Genomic DNA, 22,796 nt, shown 5'->3' with positions numbered 1-22,796 from the left:
CTACCAACTTTGGGGTCTTAATAAGTAACACAGTAATGACATTTGGCACAGGCTTGATCTCTGAATATAGAAGACTGCAACCCAGCTCTGTTTCAGGAATTTAAGTCATAAGAGTATGGTTGCATCAGAACAGAAAGAATAATTTTATTGCAGCAGAATCTGTCACAGTCTGTAGATGTGACCATACATTTGAATTGTATACTTCTACTCTTAGATATTCATGAAAAAATCTACTTTTAGAGTAAGTGGTTAAAGGGATGATTATATCTCACATGTGCACTTAATCATCTCGTCCACTATAATTTTGCTGTCTGGTCTCAGAAAGGGACAAAACTTTGGACGATACTTTTTACTTTATTGACTGTGTTAGTTTCTTCTTCTTAAGTAGACTGTTGTCATCTCTTTTCTTTTGAGTCCAATTTTCCTATAGTTTGTTTATGTGAATGGCTGGACAAAATGATAAATATATTTCCAGAAAGCACATGGATTTGGAACTCTCTCTTGTTATGTTTATATTAGGCTTTATTTTAAAGGCAAGTGAGACTGCTTCAAATAAAACAACTTCAAGCTTCCAAGAAACGGTTAAGAGGAGGCAGAGAAGAGCAGAAACACTTCTTCACCGACACTTACACTGTTGCCATGGACCTACATAAGCAGTGGGAGAACACAGAGACTAACTGGCATAAGGAAAAGATGGAATTACTGGACCAGTTTGACAATGAAAGAAAGGAATGGGAAAGTCAATGGAAGATTATGCAGAAGAAAATAGAAGAGGTACACTTTAATTTGTTGTGGATGTACTGTAATGTTGAAGTGCAGGATGAAAATTCTGTGGACTGTTTTGTATTGGAAACTCTTTTGTTTTCCTTATTCCACCTAAGAGGTGCATTTCTCAGTGATATTTACTAGAACAAAAATAGCATAATCTTATCCAGTGGCATTGTAAGGATTATTTTATATCATTGCATGAAAATTAAGCATTTGATATGTCACTCTAAAATGTTTCAACTTATTATTTTCTGACTAGAGAGCTTTTTTATCGAAAGTGAGGTATGTATTTTGTATGATTTTTCAAATACCAGCGCCAGGACTAAAATGCAAGAAAGATATACTTGGTGGGACATAGATCAGCAAAATTATAATTGGGCATTAGAACATAGATCTTTCCTAAGAAGATTTATGAGTAATGTCTATTAAAGGAAATTACATGTTAGATATCTCAGTATAATCAAAAGGAGTATCATATATCAAACAGAAAATGGCAGCAGACATGAGATTTATTCTCTTAAGGTGTGCACATTTAGTGGCATATTTATTGGAAAAGGGGTTATGAAAAATAACATGTCATGACTCTGACACAATCATTTTGTTTCCGTTAACCCTCCCTCAGTCCGTTGACCCTGAAATATTTCCTTCAAGCATTTGCATTGATGTATATTCAAGCTTTTGCACCAACTGGAAATAATTTATGCTTATCTTGCTTTCTTTTGGTAGCATACATAGTATTGACTTTATATGGTTTTATGCACGTTACCAAAGTTGTTACTTTAAGACTTCTTGACCTTTTTTGCAGGCAAAGTGAGTGCTTTATGTGTTTATAGTTCTGTTATGTTTCTTATTAACAGCCGTGTAATTGACTGTGAATAAAATATGAATTGGCATAGTAGGAAGAAAGCTGAAGAAACGTAATTATTAAGCCCTTCCTCTAAAATAGAGCTGAGAAGGCAGGCATGTAGTATATGATTAGGGATTATAGGAGAATATATACTTCTTGTCCCTCTATAGTTTGGAAAATGTGTTCTACTTGCTCCTTTAACCCCTCTACCCATACTCAGAGTGGATCAACAAAGAGATTCCCTGGTCAAATCAGAATTCAGAACTCGAGTTCAATCAGAAACTGACCGGTAGTCCTAGGTCATTGCCTCCCAAATATTTGGGAAGTTCAGTTGGTAACAGTCTCAGACAATTCTAGCATCCAAGCGAAATAACTAAGGGATGCAGGATTAGTCTAGCCAATTTTTAAAGCCATGTAGTTAAAAGAAGCTGCTGACTGATTAAATTTATTACTGTCCAATAATTATTCTGACAATTCTATAGAGTTCATCTAAGCTAAATATTAGCCTTATCAATTAGCAGGCATGAAATATGTTTTAAACATCAAATTATACCTCATAGAGATAACATCTCTTTCTGTATCAGGGAGACAGAAGGGCTGTCATTTTTTTTTTTATCTTGGAGAGTAGCTGTACTGCTGTTTATGTTTTGCTGCCTGTGCTATACAGCTCCATAGCTGGGAATTTGTTTAGATAATGTGCTTACCCCTAATGCCTACAGATGATGCTTTTCAATAAAGACTTGAATACCAGCACTGTGCTACCCTTACATACTAATATATATTGCCAAACATGTATAAAAGGTCCCTTCTTACAGGCTTCAAAGCTGAGGTAGAAAGATCAAGGAAAACAAGAGGAAAGTTTCTTCACAGGGCACAGAGAATCAAGATAATTTTTTAAACTAAAATTAAGAAATCAGCACTCGGAAAAATAATCTCATGCCTCAAGCATAAAAGACTGTATTTGTTTAACATTTATCACAAAGTTCTATATGTTAGATCAGATGTAAATTATTAAGTCATCTACTAGAGATTTGTAGATTCCCAGGTCTGCACATATATCTTCAGTGATTTTAAGTGATAATATCTAATGAGAGAATATAGTATTGGCTATTAAAATGCTCATAGTTCACTGTTCAGCTACTATCCACAGTCACTGCATTTGCTATGGCAAAACCAAGATGTTCATACTTGGATCATGTGAAATTTGAAATAATCCAGATAGAAATTCTGGATAGAACTTACAGACATCTGGGACTTTTTTTTTTTCCCACACTGTAGTCTCCTGCCTGTATCTGTTGGTAGAATAAATAGATAACCATTGACAAGGGCTGAGTACCAAGTAACTTAGATTACTTTTGTACAAAATAGTTTTCCATCAATAACATTGTTATTTGTTTATTCATACCTCACGTAAGTCCCCAAGAAAATTTAAGATGGCATAAAATTAGGTATAATATAAAATATGCAAAAACAAAAATAGAAAGATGAGCTGAAGACAGGAGGAAGGATCGTATATGAAATGTACCAGTGAGTCTTTCTAGTAACTAACAAAAATTATCAGGTGCATATACTTTCAAATTCAAATGATAAGGCAAACTTATTTCCCAGGAAGAGCACATTTTCCCCTGCTTTTGCAACTAAAGCAATTTTGTTTTCACTCATGACTTCTCAAAACCGGGACAGTTTCACCAACAACATCCTTAAATTTAACATGTCACATTTTAGGCCGGGTGCGGTGGCTCAAGCCTGTAATCCCAGCACTTTGGGAGGCCGAGACAGGCGGATCACAAGGTCAGGAGATTGAGAGCATCCTGGCTAACCTGGTGAAACCCCGTCTCTACTAAAAAATACAAAAAAACTAGCCGGGCGAGGTGGCGGGCCCCTGTAGTCCCAGCTACTCGGGAGGCTGAGAATGGCATAAACCCGGGAGGTGGAGCTTGCAGTGAGCTGAAATCCCAGCCTGGGCGACAGAGCGAGACTCCGTCTCAAAAAAAAAAAAAAAAAAAAAAAAAGTACTTTTTAGGGTGGCTTCTGTCAGCTCAAACCATAATGCCCACAGAAGTTCAGTACAAATAATTTGGCAGGGACCAAACAATCGATTCATGGCTGCAGTTTGATGCTATCCTGACTTCATACAATAAGTACTAATAAATTTATAAGCATAAGAAAAATAAATGCACTGTATATATTTCAGGCATCAACTCTAGTGCTTCTCTCAACTGAGTTACTGGTATGTATTAAGCAGCAATAAATCTGTTATATTACTTGAATAATACATGTAGTGTAGATACTGATTGCGGCTGTTAAATATAGAGTCATTTGCTTTGATAGTCATCTGACAGTCTCTTTTGAAGTTTGACAAGCTTTTACATGACTCAAGCCTAAAGAGAACGCCATTTCTTTCCTCTGTTCAGAAGTGAACTGAATGAGTATGTGCAGGTTTAACTAAGATCTCATAAAGAAGTAATCTGGGTTCTACTTGAATACAGACTAATAGATGATCAAAGCCTTGCAGTACTATTGTATCACGTAGGGTATTGTCATATTTGTTTTAATCTGGATGAGAAACTTTTTAAAAATGTGGATCACCTTGATATTTTTTTAAAATCTCAGTAATATCTAGCCCTCACCAATGTAATTGACCAACCAAAGGAAGCATCCTTTGACTGACAAGTGACTATTTAAGGAACAGAATAAGTTGACTTACTATATGTGATTGTCAAGCATTTAGGCAATTAAATGTTAATGTACAAGTGGGACCAGACATTTGGAAACTATGACTTGAATGTTAAATTCTTGCTTCTCTCTGAAAGCAATTATATAGTATGGCTAGTAATTGATTCAGGTCATTCTAATTTTGTGACAGTGTTTCTGTATTTATATACAAATACAGATTTATTTCATTTTTTGAATGATTGATTGCTAGTCAGAAAGAATTAGCATCCATGTGTTGCCCTACTAAAAGTAGCCTTTATGTTTCATCAAACTTGTTCCAGCTAATCCATATTTTAGAGGCACTATTTAGAGGCCGAAGCATTAATACCTAGGAAGTATATTTTAATATGGCAAAGAGAACTCAAAGTGGTTTGCTTAGTATCAAGAATATTAACAAAGTGAATTAAGGGAAAAGAAGTTTTAATTTTGTTTTCTTTTTCTTACAGCTTTGCCAGGAAGTAAAGCTTCGGAGGAAAATCAATATGAATGAACGTGCTAAGATCATTGATCTTTACCATGAGAAGACCATTCCAGACAAAATGATAGAATCTTCCCCAAATTACCCCGATTTAGGACAATGTGAATTTCTAAGGACAAATCACGAAGATGGTCTGAGAAAAGAAAATAAAACAGAGCAGAGCTTAGTCAGTGGAGGAAATCAAATGTGTAAGGAACAAAAAGCAACAAAAAAATCAAAAGTAGGGTTTTTGGATGCTTTGGCTACAGACAACCAAAAGGAATGTGAGGCCTGGCCTGTCCTGAGGACTTCTGAGGAAGAGAGTAAGAGCTGTTCTGGCGCCCTCAATACAGTAAGTAAGACGTGATTGGCCTAGAACTGTTTCTAAAGAAATATTTACATTTCAAAGTGCTAACGGGCTGTTGCTTATATATGTAAAGGCTCTTGAAGAACTTGCGAAGGTTAGTGAAGAATTATGCAGCTTTCAAGAGGAAATTCGAAAGCGGTCTAACCATAGAAGGTAGGCTGGTACATATTATTATTTTAGATGGGTAAATAAAAAATATTGTTTTTAGTTAATGAGTCCAAACTGCCTCCTCCTTACATGTAAGAATTAATGAGTTATTAAAATGTATTATCTAGGGTGGAAGATAGAAACTTTAATTTCTTTTTCTTTGCTTATTTTTGAGATGGAATCTCGCTCTGTCTCCCAGGCTGGAGAGCAGTGGTGTGGTCTCAGCTTACTGCAGCCTCTGCCTCCCAGGTTCAAGTGATTCCCCTACCTCAGCCTCCCATGTAGCTGGGACTACAGGCACACACTACCATGCCTAGCTAGGTTTTTTGTATTTTTAATAGAGATGGGATTTCACCATGTTGGCCAGCATGGTCTCGAACTCCTGACCTCAAATAATCCCCCTGCCTCAGCCTCCCAAAGTGCTGGGATTATAGGCATGAGCCACTACACCAGGCCAGAAACTGTAATTGTATATTTCTCTGTTCACTAATTCTTAAAGCCAATCTTCCAATTCCCTTTGTAATCTATTAGTAATACTTTCCTCTTTTTGCTGTTTAATTAGGGAAGACCCTCTGTAAAAAATCAGTTAAGTAACCTCTAAAATAGTTCTTACTCATTCTGAGCATCTGAGCAATGAGAGTGTGCAACTGGGCTAATTCAGTTAAATGTATCATTGAACGATGTCAGATTTAAAAGTGTGGCATTTTGCTTATATAATCATGTTCTACTAAAATATTTAATGCTTAAGAGCACTTTATTTTACTTGAATTAGTATTTATATAATGGAGGCCTACATACTTTTCAGAACAACATATTATAAACATGTACACATGTACACATGCCACAAAAAATGCTGTTTCCATTTGGAAACAATATATACTTATAACAGTAAGTTTTAGCCAAATTAACAAATACATTGGAATTCTCTACAAGTTAAGTAAAGATGGATTATTCTAGGATCAACATTTATCTCTCCTCATGGGGCAGTATGCTTCATTTAGAAAGCTACACAAATGCATTCCCTTATTTTTCATTAGTTGTTAGGAAGCTCAAAGAATTTTTGTGCTGACTTGCAGTAGATTTTTTTAGCCAGTCTTATTTTAAACATAACTTTGTCCTCTATTTGCCCATTTAGTTTTGTTTCTATTCTCTGTTAATAGGTATTTATCTGCATTTTATTGTAGGCTATACCATAATCTTTTATAATTTGAAGAGGTATAAATATGATTTATATTTATCAATGTGATTAAATTTGAATTGTGATATTTAGCTTATTTAATATAACCCAGAAAAGACTTAACAATTTTCTTTTACAAATCACACCTAATATAAAGTTCTTATTGTCACCCCATGAACTTTAGAACAAAGTTCAAGATATTTGTAATTCAGAGACATTACAATTTGACATGACCTAATGTTTCTCTCTCATTTTTCATTATCCTCCCCTCTCTGCTTTATAATTCATCCATATCAAAGTACTCATTTTCCTTCGAATTCGAATAGCCATAGCATTTACTCCTTTTGCCTTTTACTTTAATCCTATATGCTTTTTACTCAAGTCATCCAAAAAAATTTTACTTTTTTTTCAAGCCTAAATGACACTTTCCATTTGGAATTACTCATGTCTCATTGCACTTTTATTCAGATTTCTATCTGACTACTTAAAATGTTATTTCACATTCAAGGAGAAGAACTTGAGCTCACATTACATAATGAATAAGAATTCAGCAGGCAGAGAGGAGGTAAGGGAATGGCAAGATAAAAGTTACAGAAAAGGAAATGCCAGTAGCAGAAACCCAGGAGACTACATAGTTTAATCTGAGGGTAGGTGAAGTCTCAGGTAATAGTGAAAATGAGAGAGGAGTTTGGAAAGAGTTTGAGTCAGAGTATGTAGAGCATTGAATATAACACTGAAAGGTAGACTTCATTCTACCATAAAAGGACTTGAAGTTTTTAACTGGGAGGTTTATATAAAAATGATGTATGAGGGAGTTGTGAATCATTTTCTTATAGCAGAAACTCATTGCTTTAGCCATGGTTGCTTTCGAGAGCTTATTCTAAATAAAGTTATAGCTAATACACCATGTTTTATTGTTGTTTAGGATGAAGTCAGATTCTTTTCTCCAGGAAATGCCAAATGTAACTGATATACCTCATGGGGACCCCACGATCAACAATGACCCGTGCATTCTTCCAAATAGTTTAGAAAAAGAAAAACAGAAAAATAGGAAGAATCTGAGCTGTACCAATATGCTCCAGAGCAATTCTGCGAAAAAATGTGGAATTGATACAATCGATTTGAAAAGAAATGAAACTCCACCAATTCCTCCTCCAAGAAGCACCTCTCGAAATATTCCCAGCTCGGATTCTGAACAAGCCTATGAAAGATGGAAGGAAAGGTTAGACCACAACAGCTGGGTGCCCCATGAGGGTCAAAGTGAAAGAAATTACAACCCTCACTTCCCTTTGAGACAACATGAGATGTCTATTTTGTATCCAAATGAAGGGAAAACTTTGAAAGATGGTATCATCTTTTCCTCTTTGGTACCAGAAGTCAAAATAGATAGCAAGCCTCCAAGTAATGAGGATGTTGGACTTAGCATGTGGTCATATGACATTGGGATAGGTGCAAAAAGGAGCCCCTCTACTTCATGGTTTCAGAAAACCTGCTCTACCCCCAGTAATCCAAAATATGAAATGGTGATCCCAGATCACCCTGCTAAATCTCATCCCGATCTTCACGTAAGTAATGACTGTAACTCCTCAGTGGCAGACAGCAGTAGCCCACTTAGAAACTTCAGCTGTGGCTTTGAAAGGACTACAAGGAACGAGAAGCTGGCAGCAAAGACTGATGAATTTAACAGAACTGTATTTAGAACAGATAGAAATTGTCAGGCAATACAGCCAAATCAAAGCTGCTCAAAATCATCGGAGGATCTCAAGCCCTGTGATACTTCATCTACTCACACAGGTAGCATATCACAAAGTAATGATCTGACTGGTATTTGGAAAACCAATGCCCGCATGCCTGTGCCCATGGAAAATGTGCCTGATAATCCCACCAAGAAATCCACAATAGGCCTAGTAAGACAAATGCAGGGACACCTAAGTCCTCGCAGTTATCGGAATATGCTCCACGAGCATGACTGGAGACCGAGTAATTTGTCTGGCCGTCCAAGGTCAGCTGATCCCAGGTCAAATTATGGGGTTGTGGAAAAGCTGCTGAAAACCTATGAGACAGCAACAGAGTCTGCACTGCAAAATTCTAAGTGCTTCCGGGATAACTGGACCAAATGTAATTCTGATGGCAGTGGTGGTGCCACATTAAGTCAGCATTTAGAAATGCTCCAAATGGAACAAGAGTTTCAGCAAAAGACAGCTGTGTGGGGGGAACAGGAAGTGAAGCAAGGAATAGATCGGAAAAAGATAACAGAGGTGAGAAAGCAAATAACATAATTTGGTAGCATCCATATTAGCAATGGCTCTGAATTCTGTTTATATGTCCCATTAATATAAACAGAATGGGGGCACAAGTTTTGGACTCTTCTTAGCCTCTTGACCCTGTTTGTAAATAAATATAACTCAACATGAACCTTGAAGGTGTAGTTTTTAAGACTGAGAATAGTACATTGTAACTTTTGAAAAATTCTGAAATGAGATAACATAAATACAGTAAGTGGATTTAGGAAACTGAAGAAGATCAAATGTTTGTTCTTTCTTGAAAAAATATTCAGAATGGACATTTCTTGATTTGTAGAATTTCATTCTTTTAAAGGTTCTTTTTAAGTGTATGGAAAATATTTTAAAAATCGTTTTCACTTTTCAGTTATTAACTATGATTGGTTCAGTCATTCTCAGCATTTGACTCATGTTCTTTCTCATAGGATTAGTCACATTAATATGAATATGGGAAATACACATCATTTAACAGGACCTAATAGAGTCCTCTTATCTGTGAAACTAAAAGATAGTATATATAAATAAGGTCATTCTTATTTCTATGTATTCTTAGCATAGACATTGACCAAAAAAACCCCACTCAAATGGACATTTTAAGTAAACTGTTATCTTTTTTGTCTATTTATGAAAGAGTTTAATCTTCATTAGTTATAGGAGAAAAAGAAGTCAAAGAAATTGGTATTTACAAAGAAGAGTTATACAACACTCTGTTTTACTCATATAATGTTTAAGAACCTAACAAAAAGTTACAAGGTGATATATTGTTATTATTAACCAATACTTCAAAACTCCTAGTTTCATAGAATGCAGTGGGTATGCAGCATGGTTTTAAACTATTATGCAAGTTGCTTCCTTCTGTTGTAAAAAATTGCTATGTGGATTTCAAACTCTGCAAAAATATCAGTTATCATCCATCTTATGAGAAATCTTGCCTGTCTTTATAAGGTGCAAAAAGTATCCTGCTTTTATATTTCTCTGCTTTTTAGTTGAGCCCATCAATGCCTGCAAGGTCCTGTAGCTAAAGATGGGAAATAGATATAGCTGTTCGATAACCAAACAAAATTCTCGTTAACTAACAAGAAGTAATACTAAATGGTTTCCCTTTTTGCATTCTTTGGGAGTTTGGCAGGGAGGTCCTCTACTATAGATCCTTAGGAGCAGCTTTTGTTTTCATTTTTTGTTCTTCCCCCTGTGGGAACAAATCTAAAAAATAGGTCTCCAAAAAGAAAAAGAAACTGCAGGTTACTGTCAGACCATGGCTAAAATAGTAGAAATAGGAGGCCATCCTCACTGCCTAGCTCATATGAAAGAGCACAGGCTTTGTGGGGTCTAAGAAGGATCAATAAGAATCAAGTGTATGAAGTCTGTCATAGAAGCTTTGTACTTTTGTTTTAATTTTAAGGACCAAGGAAGGCTTTTTTTTGCCATTAAAATAAAAGGAAAGAAGGAAGGAAATAAAAGAAAAAGAAGAAAAGTGAAAGAAAAGGTTTTCTCTCATCAGAATATGCCCAAGAGATAGGAATTTTGTATTAGTAATTAGAATGAAGACGTATTTAAAAGTATTTTAATGATAATTTTGAGGTTTTGATAGTGCCAGTGAAAAAAAGTGAAAAAAAGCATCAGATTAATCATTTGGTTTGTGTGCCTTTTGCTTATCACCTCGAAAAGTGTCAGTAACTTGACATGAATGGTTTCTTCTATAAATTATCTTTTTATTTTTAAATAACACTGTAACATCCTCATCGCCCACTAAGAAACATCTGTATTTCCATGATATTCAAGTTACATAACTTGAAATTTTAAATCCTGAGCTCATCATTAGTTCTACAAAGAGATTAACCGTATTAAAATTTGTCAGTGTGAGGAAAGGGACAAGATTATCAAATGTCATATTCCGTATTAAAATTGAATTGTTTGAAAACATTCAAAACCACAAATATTAGACAAGTACCTTCTTTAGTTTTCAATACTTTTTCTTTCTTGTAAATTTACTAACAGACTAATTTTATAGTTGAAACTCATCATATATGAAGCCTATTGTTGGTAGTCAAAGAGTGAGGAATGTTTTCACTTGCGTCCTAGGAATCCATGTCAGTGAACGCCTCACATGGAAGAGGATTTTCCCGACCTGCTAGACCAGCAAATCGTCGTCTCCCCTCCAGATGGGCATCCAGATCTCCATCTGCACCCCCTGCCTTGCGAAGATCTACCCACAACTACACCATTTCTCTGCGATCCGAAGTATCAATGGCTTAAGTCTTTGGCCTGGACTGCTATATTACAGAAGTTCTAGTCCACTTGTCAAACAGAGCATTCTGAGTGTTTACAGGCAGACCTGTTCTCTTCCGACAAGCAATTTAAATCTTAACTTTCCATCAGTCTTCAGTGTTTTTAATCTAAGGAATAATTATCTTCCTGTATTTTGATTTCTTAGGTCAGAATTTTTTAATACCATCCTCATTAATTTTCCAATACAATATAAGTTGAAACAATGTACAATATTGTATATTCTTTCTTGCAAGTGGCAGAAAGTAAGGTTATGTGCATGGCCATGTGTTTGTAGGTGCATGTGTTGAAATAGGAAGTATCCTAGTATGTATTTAGATAGGAAAAACTTATGTGCTAGTGTTGACTTTGAAATTATAACATGTATACCTATATATTCTTTGTGTTTATTTAAAAGTTTTGAAAATATACAGTACTGTTTATATTTTGTATACCTTTTAATAGGTATCCACTTAAGGCATTTGCAGTACAAATATTAATTAACCACTTCCTTGGCCCCCAGCTACATTGAAAAAGAAGAATTATGCACACATCTAACATTGGTAGATTATGGCACACATAAAACCATATAAGGGTAAAATAATACCATTGATATCCTTGTTTATTCTTTTTAAATAAAAATGTCACAAGTTTAATAGATCAGCCTTGTAAAGCAAGCATAAAATGTTCATAAATTTTTGTATATTATTTGGTAGTCTAGTATGGCTTTAACTGAATATTTGATCCTCAGAGACAGTATCATGAGACTGCATTATAAATGACATGATCAAATAATGAATTTATTTTGTCAGCCTCAGTAACAAACATATCCTAAATGAGATGCAAAAAGAAACTGAATTATGATGAATTTTAGTTTTTCTTAAAGTTGTGGTAAGCTTTTAGTTTAGCTGCTTTAACATGGAGTCATACATACTTAGAGGTAAGTCATTTATTATTTTCTTCTTTTTTCTAACCTTTTCCTTAAAATTGATAGATAACAAACTAATTTACTTTTTTACTAACAAGGAAGATCAGGAATAATATTTCATTGAGAGCTGAATTATACTTCTCATAATTTGCTACAAAAAAAGGCTTAAACTAAACCTTGACATCCACAGTAGCATCAGGAATAGAAATGTATATTTTGGCTACAGTTTGCATACAGCGAACACATAAAATTTATATTGAAAACTGACAAATATGAATGTTGAGAGGCTTGGAATTCTAAATGGAAGATTTTAGAAGGAATTTTGCTCTCTACTGTCACTATGTAAAACCAATTATGTTATGTTATTAGATATTAATTCTATTTAAGCTTTTCTTTTACTAAGAAATTCTTATGCCAAACGTATTCCAAGAGCCATCTCTTTATGATGTATTCGAACCATTTAGAGAAATTCACTTCATTGTACCCCATGACCTGAGGTAAAGAAAATAATTTTCAAATTGCAGACTTCCTGGAAAGGTTCAAGACTATAGCATGGTGATGTCTAGATTCATACTTTACTGTAAGGACAGTTTCGGAACTTAAGTGGAATTAAAGGTCTAGAGTGATTTGGATTGGATGGTAACTAAGGTCTATAAATCTACTCTTTTAATTCTCATTTCCTTCAGGAAGATCCTTTTCCACAGGAAGCTATCAAAGAAAAGTAAACTAGACACCAAGTAATATCATTCTCATAATATGCTTTCCAGCTAGAGGGGAGAAAACACCAGGAAAGTGGAACCCTGGGTCATAAAATGACGGATGTGTTAGGAAAATGCTGTTGTGTGACAGTGGAGAGCCTGCCCAAGGACTGTGCAACCTATCTGTTCCTCTCCAGCACTGTTTCCCAAGTAGTCTGGTATGATCTGTGTTTCCTTAGGATATTGAGGATCTCTTTTAAAAAATGAAATTTCTGATCTCACCCCATAATTACTAAAGCAAAATTTCCAGGGGTAGGGATGGGGACTCCAGAACCATTAATAAAATAAAACAAAGCAAAATATTGATGATCAGGCAGATTTGAAAACAGTGATAATGATTGATCTCTGAATGGATGGATGCCCTTTGATGGTCACTTTTCTTCCTAGGACTTGCCTTTGTTGTCTGTAAATTAGAACGGCTGTACTTTCAGACTTCACAATTTTAAGCCAGTTTTTTCTACTAACAGTTCAATGAACCAGTGGGACACATTTTAACATCTTTTTATGTTGACTAAAGTTATAGTTAGAGCTGAGAAAAAAAAAATAGCATCTAGTCCAACTCATTGATTGTAAAACTGAATTAAGATTATTTGAATGTTCTGTTTTCTCTTTTTAAATATTTTATAATTTTTAAATAGAAAAACCTATTGGGTAAATGGAAATAATCTTTGAAAATATTTTTTGATGTTTTGTGATTTTTAACTGGTAACTTTCTACTTTAGGTGGGCATTTTCTTCCTTAGAATATACCCTTTATTATGCTATCATTGCTAGATTTAAAGGAACTTCTAAGCATTTCTGGAAATATTTGATTTAAAAACATATATTAATAGATGTTTTCCCTAGCAGACTTTTGGAGCAAAAATATTATTTTAGTTCAGCAGAGGATTACTGATACTATGGGCTGATCTCGGAAAGGAGTAAGAATGAGGCAGAGAGGAGTACTTGAGTTTCTGTGTGTGTATGTGTGTGTGTGTGCGAGTGTTTGTGTTTGTGTCAGTGTCACATAAGTTCTCCATATTGCCTTATGTCCCAAAGCCAAATATAAAAATATAAATGATGCTTTGTGTAATTCATTTTATCAAAAATTACCCAAAACTTTCATTTGTTTTTATATCGACAATGAAGATGATCATATTTCATTTTGCAGATGTGGCCATAAAATATTATTTACTTCTACATAGGTGATTTTACCAGATTTAGTTATCTTGAGAAAACATCTGGACTTCAAAGAGTTTCTGCTTCCCTACAAAGATCTTTAAAATTATTTTTAGGCACATTTGTGATAAACAATTACTTGATATTGAAATCTTCAGCCATTAGAAGCTATCAAATAAAGTAGGCGTAAAAACAAGTGTCTGTGGCATTTGTATACATCGAGAACATTTTTCTCTATCTCCTTTTCTGCAGTGAACTCCAGTAAAGTTGAGTGTGTTATGAAATCTAAACTCAAATATGTACACAGTTCACTCTAGCCTCTTCCAAAATATCTCTAGATAGTAGAATTGAAGCCAAACCTGCCTGACTTCCTGCTCCTGGCCACCCAAAACTCCATATGGCTTCTTGTACACTGACATCCTCTCTGCACCCATTTAACTGTTAGTTGAGTCTGATAAAAGTCTTTTTTGAAAAAAGTTTTCACTTCTAAGATTTGCATTTACATCATAAAATTAAATCATTTTCAGGAAAATCAGATTTTTTTATTATAGTACTATTTGCTTTAAATTCGGCATGTTTTTCTTAAGTGGCAAGTATGTGCATCAGAAGTTAAAACTGGCTGGGCGCGGTGGCTCATGCTTGTAATCCCAGCACTTTGGGAGGCCAAGGTGCGCGGATCACGAGGTCAGGAGATCGAGACCATCCTGGCTAACACAGTGAAACCCCATCTCTGCTAAAAATACAAAAAAATTAGCCAGGCATGGTGGCAGGCGCCTGTAGACCCAGCTACTCGGGAGGCTGGGGCAGAAGAATGGCGTGAAACTGGGAGGCAGAGTTTGCGGTGAGCCGAGATCAAGCCCCTGCACTCCAGCCTGGGTGACGGAGTGAGACTCTGTCTCAAAAAAAAAAAAGAACTCATAACTATGACTTGTTCATCTTACCCTGAAAATATGTTCCTACAAGAAAATGTGCTTTGCAAAGCAAAAAAGGCAAAAACTGGGTATGGGAGGTTCTTCAGACAAGTATCAAAAATGATTTCTCATCATTTTTACTGTATGCATATTCATCACAAAAAATAATTGTTTTAGTGGGATTAAAATCATGATACTTAAAATCTGATACACATTTCAATGATCTTATTAATCCAATAGGTTAAATTAACAAATTCTGAGAAAAAAAATCTGTTTATATGAAACTATGGAGAAATCTAGAAAGTAGGTAACAGTCTAGATTTTGAGGGACCTACGAACTCAGAACAAGTTCATTTCGAGGTGGGAAACTTGAGATTCAAAGAGGTCTGCATGACTGCCAAGGTTACAGGGACAGGATCCAGGCCTGGGCTCACTCATGTTCTGCTCTCCTGTATAGATGTCCCCTGTGCATCCATGACTTTATTGTTTGCAAAGCACATTAATATTTCATGACTTGTCTGCTTCTTATAACAAACTTCAAGGCAGGCATTGTGATTTCTAAGTAAGAAGGAAAAATTAAGTAGTCAAGATAATATTTAGAATAAGTATTTTTGAAGATAATAGTTAAATAGATCTCTCTTCAGACTCCTAGCTCAGGCTCTTTTTCCAGCCTTCTTTTCCCAAGGAAGAGAAGACAAGGAAACAAAACAAAACAAAACAAAACAATTGACCAGCTCTTTGTCAGTTTTGTTTTGTTCATTTTATACATGACACAAATGTTTATCTTGCTCTCATTGAGAGTTTCTGTTGATTTCATCTTTCAATGATCATCAAAAGTCATCAGCCCTGACTTAAATGGTTTTATGAAATTCAAGAAGTTGTGAACAAGGCTTTAACAAAATATTTCCACTTTTAATGCCTATGCTCTGATTTTATATAAATTTTTAGGTAGGACATGATGTTGAATTAAAACCAATAAATAACCAAGCAGTATTCGTCTATAGCATCATCTGAATCCTGACCTCGATCTTCAAAAGAATCAGAGAATAGTTTCACACTTCATAAGTTACATATACTCCAGAATAAATGAGAGCAGTTCGCTTGAAATATTATCTTGACTCATTTGTGCTGCTATAACAAAACACCTGAGACTGGGTTACTTGTAAAAGAACGAAAATTTATTTCTCTACAGTTTTGGAGGCTGGAAAGTCCAAGATCAAGCTGCAAGCAGATTCAGTGTCTGGTGAGGGCTGCTGTGTGCTTTCAAGGTGGTGCCTCATTGCTATGTCTTTTTATGGCAGAAGGGGCCAACAATGGAGAAACAGCAGAATAGCAAGAAGCAGCTGAATGCTGTGTGATGCTTCTTTTATAAGGGCCTTAAATCCCATTCTTGAGCGAGGAGCCTTCATAATCCAATTACCTCCTAAAGGCCCTACTTCTAAATATTGGAGATTAAGTTTCAACATGAATTTTGGAGGTATGTATTCAAACCATAGCAAGCATACAGTAATTTCCAATATAAACCTCACTCAAAATTATAGTCACATGCTGCACAAAACAATTTCAATGCACATATATGATGATCAGATTATCATACAACATTTTTGCTATACTTTTTCTATGTTTACATATACAGATACCATTGTGTTACAATTGCCTTTAGTATTCAGTATAGTAACATGCTGTACAGGTTTGTAGCCTGGGAGCAATAGATAACACAATCAAGCCTAGGTATGTACTGGGCTATACCATCTAGGTTTTTCGCTCAGTGGTGAAATCGCCTGAGTACACGTTTCTCAGATCAGATCCCTGTTGTTAAGCAATGTGACTGTAATTGTGTTCTGCTGCCAGTTTCTTTTTGAAGCTTTATTTTTCAATTACTTACTCATGGCAATTTTAGAAGAATCATTAAACAAATTTCATCCAGCTATTTGGGATCTGCAGATTTTGTCTTACATAATGCTGATCAGTCTCAATACCAAATTGTCTAACCTGATTTAAATATTTTATTAAAATTTTATGTTTAAAATTAACCCAGTAAAGGATTTTTTGAGTTAATGATATCTGTAGTAAAATACTTCATTTGTAATGAAAGCCAGAGAAGCACCCACAATATTCTTTAGAGGAAGCTACATGTAGGGGGCAAACGTCTCCATCTATGAAAAATCAGGAGATAAATGATTGGGAATAAAGATTCTTCCTAGAAAAGCAGAGGTAATGAGAGAGATACTGAGAGCTGGCATGCCACCTAGTTAAAGATAGTGGCCATGTAGCCCACGGAGCCAGAGCTAAATGAATTTATGAGGTATCCTATTTAGCAAAAGCAAGCATCTAGGCTTCCCAGACAGATTCAGGGGCTGGGAAGAGCACTACATCAAGGACTCCAGGGTGGACAGCGCTCAAAGGTCAGACACACAGTCTGTCCTCAAGGAGATCTCTTCCTAAGACAGCAGAGACCTGACTCTGCAGAGGCCAGGGTAGAAATAAAGAGTTCAGGGGGGGAAAAAAAAGGAAAATTGGCAAATGCAAGATCCAAGATCAAGAATCCCGGTCCTAGGGACCAGCATGTAGGAAAAGAGATACAGCCTGAGGTATGGAGGCAGGCCCATTGGAGATAGGAATTGAGAGGTCTTTACCAGCACATCACATCTAAGTTGGAACCTAAAAAGACTACAGTGGCAAATGAGGACCCTCTTGTAGGCAACTAGGAGAGTAATCACCACTAAGCTGAAATAAATGGAGGCTCCATGCAGCTTGAGCCCTCATCTGGGATATTTTCAGAAAAAAAAATTATAGGAAACCATCAGAGGCCTCACTGTGAGAGACTGGAAAAGATACAAAGATGATGAGGTGGGGACTGATCCTCTCTTTTCTCTCCACTTTCCATTTATTGTCATTTTCTTGTGACTCTATCCCCAGAACCTAAAATTTTACCTGATAATATAATAAAATAAACCATCTATACTTTCATATAATTGACAATAAAAACAAAAATTAGAAAATATATTTTTCTTCAATTAAAATAAAAAATGGGCACATAATTAAAGAGTAGGGCCATTTTTATAACTTACAAAATTACTCAAAATTGCCACTATAAATATGAAGTAGATTAGCATAGCAACACCTGTACTGCATTGGTAAGAATAAATACAGTCTCATGGAGAAAGAAATGCCATGTGAGTATAAGTAAAGGCAGTGAAATGGAATCGACCTATCCTGAGCTCCAGCTACAGGTGGGCTGATGGGCTGCATGCAGCACAGGAAAAGGAACCCCAAGAGCAAGAATATCCAGTGTTGACCCACTATTGTCCAGTGAGAAAGGTTAGGCTCGGAGAACAGAAACTTTCTGCCACACGGCTACTTCTTTCTGTTGTGGGAAGAGGAGATGCCTCCAGATGGATCTGTGCCAGACAGGTATCCCTGGAGGTCACCCAATTCTATCAACTGACTTCTTTCACACTCATCCTAAGAGCCTTCTGATTCTCAGATTAACTACTTAGGTCCTTAGAGAAATTAAAGAGCATCTAAATCAGTGTTTCTTGACTGTTTCCAGAAAGTTTTTTCTCCAAAGGTCTCTGATAGTATCTAAAGCAGCCCATTGTTAAGAGAAAATTCTTTAACTTTGAAGGGTTTTAACTTGAAAATGTTTATAAACAAACCAGTATTCTATCTGCTTCATTCACTGATTATGCCAAGCACTTAGAAAAATGCCAGCAGAGATTACGTTGAATGAATTAAGATTTCAGCCAGGCACGGTGGCTTACCTCTGTAATCTGAGCACTTTGGAAGGCAGAGGTGGGTGGATCACTTGAAGTCGGGAGTTCGAGACCAGCCTGGCCAAAATGCTGAATCCCCATCTCTGCTAAAAATACAAAAATTAGCCAAGTGTGGTGGCACACACCTGTAATCCCAGCTACTCGGAAGGTTGAGGCATGAGAATCACTTGAACCCGGGAGAGGGAGGTTGCAATGAGCCGAGATCACGCCACTGCACTCCAGCCTGAAACTGTCTAAAAAAAAAAAAAAAAATTAACAAGATTTCTTTTTTTCTTTTTAACTTTTGTCTGCATGTATTTTATTATTCTCACACCATAAGTTTTTGCTGCTACAGTTTCTTCTGGGATATCTTTTTCTCCAGTGGATCCTCCTCTTCTGGTTTAGGAACAATCTGTTTCTTTTATGTAAGGATCATCCCAGTGTGGCAGAGGAGTTAATGCATGGATTTAATCAGACCATGAGCTCTGTAAGTCCAACGGTGCACCCTGAGTGCTTTGTTCACCTAGATATGCTCGATGACCAGAGAATCTCTGCTACAATCTTAGGTTCACTTAGCATAACTCTGCATTTTAAAGCACGTGCAGCAAAAATGCAGCACTCTTTTTGGACCACTGACCCTGTGTCCAACCCCACTGTTTGTCCTGGACACAGCTATCAGCTCCACCCTTGTAACATCAGAATAGTGAACACTGTTTCTATAAAGTGACATATTTAGTGGCTTTTTGTATGTGCATGCCCTTGATGGCCTGGGCAGACTTATGAGTGTTCTTAAAATGAACACAAAGATTTGAACGTCTTGGTTTGCATGATTTTGTGGAGTTTTCTGGGTCAAGTGAGTAACAAACCATTTTCATAGATCACCTCAGGCCACTTAGGGGAAGAGTGAATTAATGAAATTTTTACATATTTTAATTACTTGTTATCAGCAAAAAAAAAAAAAAAAATTGTTTTTCTTCTCTGACTCTTCATTTAGTCACAGCTGGATTAAGAGTGCAGGATTTTAGCTCCACTAAATTTACTTATTTCAAAACCTTGAGCTGACCTGAATATATATGGTAGAGTAATTTCTGTTCTGGTGTCACTATATTTTCAGAACCCGAATCCACTGAAAAATGTGCACACAAATTGAAACTGTTTTCTTGTTGTTTTGAAATTTTTATAATATAATCACTAAGACAAGATGATCAGAATACTACTAAAGATATAGCACACTGTAATATTTCAGATGACTGCTGGTAGAAATTCTGTTATTTAACAGAATTAAAGAAGAATTAAAGATTTTAATCTTGTTAAATATCTATTTAATATTTATTAATAATAAAATAATATGAATTTTATTATTAAATTAATAACGAAAGGCCAAAGGACTTGCAACATATGAAATATCATAAGTCTGTCTCTTCTATTGTCTTAGGAAAACAATAGTTGAAGGGCCTTTTTAAAGGAGGAAAAATAACAAATTACATAGACTTTAATTTTGTGTAGTTGAATTAAGTGTTCAAAATTTTATTATTGATAAAAACTTCACAGCTCTCACACTTTAATTCTGTTGCAATCTTATTGCACAGAATTAAAAGTGAAATGTAATTCACTAATGAAATCTTTCACAATTTCGCTTTCACAGAGAAGTTACCCTTAAAATGTCTTGGCTGAGTAAGCCAACTTTGAGAACCAGTTTACCATTAGGCAAAACAATAATTAGGCATTTTAACCTATGTTTTAGGGATTGTTATGGAAAGTTTTTTAGTTCTCCACTTTTAAAAGAGTAATTCCAGTAATTGAAAATCTGATCTGTGTTTTTCTCTGCCTAAACCAGCAAATACATATGTCAAAGAGCAAGTTTTCAAACTCATCTCCCATTTCCTTCTTTCTTTTTTTTTTTTTTTTTTTTTTGAGACAGAGTCTTGCTCTGTTGCCCGGGCTGTAGTGCAGTGGCTGGATTTCAGTTCATTGCAACCTCCACCTCCCAGATTCAAGTGATTCTTCCACCTCAGCCTCCTGAATAACTGGGATTACAGGCTCCGACCACCACATCTGACTAATTTTTTGTATTTTTAGTAGAGACGGGGTTTCACCGTGTCGGCCAGGCTGGTCCTGAACTTCTGAGTAACTGGGACAACAGGCCCCCGCCACCATGCCCAGCTAATTTTTTTTTTTTTTTTTTTTTTTTTTTTTTTTTTTTGTATTTTCAGTAGAGACAGGTTTTCACTGTGTTAGCCAGGATAGTCTCAATCTCCTGACCTCATGATCTGCCCCTTCTCAGCCTCCCAAAGTGCTGGGGTTACAGGTGTGAGCCACCACACCCTGCCTTTGTCAGTTTACTGTTAAGCTTTACACAAGTTTGACCTTAACTTCAGTGTGGAATTTACCAAGTTTTTGCTTGATTGGGGTTTGTTGTTGTTGTTAGTGTAAATAGACTTTAAGTTAATTATCAAGTAATTTCGGCTTTTCAATTGTGGTTTTCATTCCTAGTGAATATTTTTTTCTTTTGTTAATACAATGTTTTCTGGTTGTTTGAATAGTTTGTTTTTATGTTACCCACAAAAAACAATGAAGATTTACGTAATATTCTCAGGATTTTATCCACTGAAAGATATAAAGTATCAAACCTTTGGCAGTTACACAATATTAAAGCTATTTTAAATATGCCTCTCAGTATATCTACTATTTTTAGATGGCATCCACCTACTACCAGTAGTAAAGAAAATTGTCTGTGATATTTTTCACCATCAATTTCTTTGGGAAAGCCTTATCTCTCCAATCTTTGCAGATTTCTGATTGTACTGAAATTTTTTAATTATCTTTCCTATTTTACCCAATATCAAATTTATGATTCAAACTTTCTGTATTAAATCACAATATCTGTTTCCCATTGGAAATATAATTTTAAAATTATTACACTTTAAATGTATAAATGGAAAAAAATGGTAACTACACACAAAACAGAATATTTAGTGGGCAACAGAATAAGTAGTGGGCAACAGAGTGAGACCCTGTCTCAAAAAAAAAAAAAAAAAAAGAGTTGGGAAGTGTTTCCTCCACTTCTGTTTTCTCAAAGAGATTACATAGAATTGAAATTAATACTAATTCTCACTTAAATATTTGGTAATATTCTCCAGTGGAATAATTTGAACCTGGAGATGTCTTTTTAAAATATTTTTAGACTATAGATTCAATTTTTTTGGAATTGTTAGACTAATTAGGTGATGTCACTCAGGTTGGATGTTTGGTAGTTTGACTTTTCAGAGGATTTGGTCCAGCTCATCTAAATTGCTGTATTTGTATATGCAGAGCTGTTTATAGTGCTTCCTTTATATCATTTTAATGGCTGCATAATGTGTAAAGATATTGCTTGTTTTGTTTTTGATATTCCTAATTTGTGCCTTCTATTTTTTAATATTTATCAGTCTTGCTAGAAGTTTATTCATTTCGTTGATCGTTTCAAATAACCAGCTTTTTGTTTCATTGATTTTCTCTACTTTCTGTTTTCAATTCCAGTGATCTCTGCCCTTTATTATTTCCTTTCTTCAATTTGCTTTGGGCCAATTTTGCTAATTTTTCTTCTAGTTTCTTGGGATATAATCCGTATCAACGGAAGTTTAATGCGCACTTGAAAAGAATGTGTGGCCGGGCACGGTGGCTCATGCCTGTAATCCCAGCACTTTGGGAGGCCGAGGCAGGCGGATCACCTGAGGTCGGGAGTTCGAGAGCAGCCTGACTAACATGGAGAAACTCCGTCTCTACTAAAAATACAAAATTAGCCGGGCGTGGTGGCACATGCCTGTAATCCCAGCTACTAGGGAGGCTGAGGCAGGAGAATCGTTTGAACCTGGGAGGCAGAGGTTGTGGTGAGCCGAGATCGTGCCATTGCACTCCAGCCTGGGCAACAGGAGCAAAACTCGGTCTCAAAAAACACAAATAAAAAAAAAAAGGAATGTGTATTCTGCTTTTTGATGTATAGTGTTCTGTATATCTCTATTAGATCCTGTTTGTTAGTTGTGTAGTTCAGTTTTCTATAACCTTGATGATCTTCTATCTAGTCCTGCTACCAACTGTTGAGAGAGTGGCATTAACATCCTCAACTATAATTTTGGATTAGAGTCTATCAATTTTTGCTTCATGTATTTTGAAGTCAGTTTCTATGTCTCCTTGGTGTATTGACCTTTTTATCATTATATAATCTCCCTTTGTGCTTGGTAACTTTCTTTTCTCTGACTTCTAGTTTATCTCATATTAATATA

At 35.6% G+C, this 22,796-nt stretch overlaps 1 protein-coding gene across 2 annotated transcripts in view; it reads left to right on the top strand.

Moving 5' to 3' along the window:
- The window catches only part of KIAA0408 (KIAA0408 ortholog), a 35,377-nt gene extending 18,668 nt beyond the window's left edge, over window positions 1-16,709 (top strand). Inside the window, exons 2-6 of one of the 2 annotated variants that reach the window (XM_011961679.1) lie at window positions 520-774; window positions 4,777-5,139; window positions 5,228-5,307; window positions 7,404-8,736; window positions 10,843-16,709. In XM_011961679.1, coding sequence (XP_011817069.1) covers window positions 640-774; window positions 4,777-5,139; window positions 5,228-5,307; window positions 7,404-8,736; window positions 10,843-11,016 — 2,085 coding nt within the window. In that variant the 5' untranslated portion in view covers window positions 520-639 and the 3' untranslated portion in view covers window positions 11,017-16,709. The remainder of the gene's footprint in view (window positions 1-519; window positions 775-4,776; window positions 5,140-5,227; window positions 5,308-7,403; window positions 8,737-10,842) is intronic. The other variant, XM_011961678.1, reaches the window with a different exon arrangement.
- Window positions 16,710-22,796: the final 6,087 nt, after the last annotated feature.

The sequence above is a fragment of the Colobus angolensis genome, unplaced genomic scaffold, assembly GCF_000951035.1.
Source record: "Colobus angolensis palliatus isolate OR3802 unplaced genomic scaffold, Cang.pa_1.0 Scaffold562, whole genome shotgun sequence".
NCBI classification, from domain to species: domain Eukaryota; kingdom Metazoa; phylum Chordata; class Mammalia; order Primates; family Cercopithecidae; genus Colobus; species Colobus angolensis.
The sequence above is the reverse complement of the archived record's forward strand: the minus strand, read 5'-3'. Positions and strand labels throughout refer to the sequence as shown.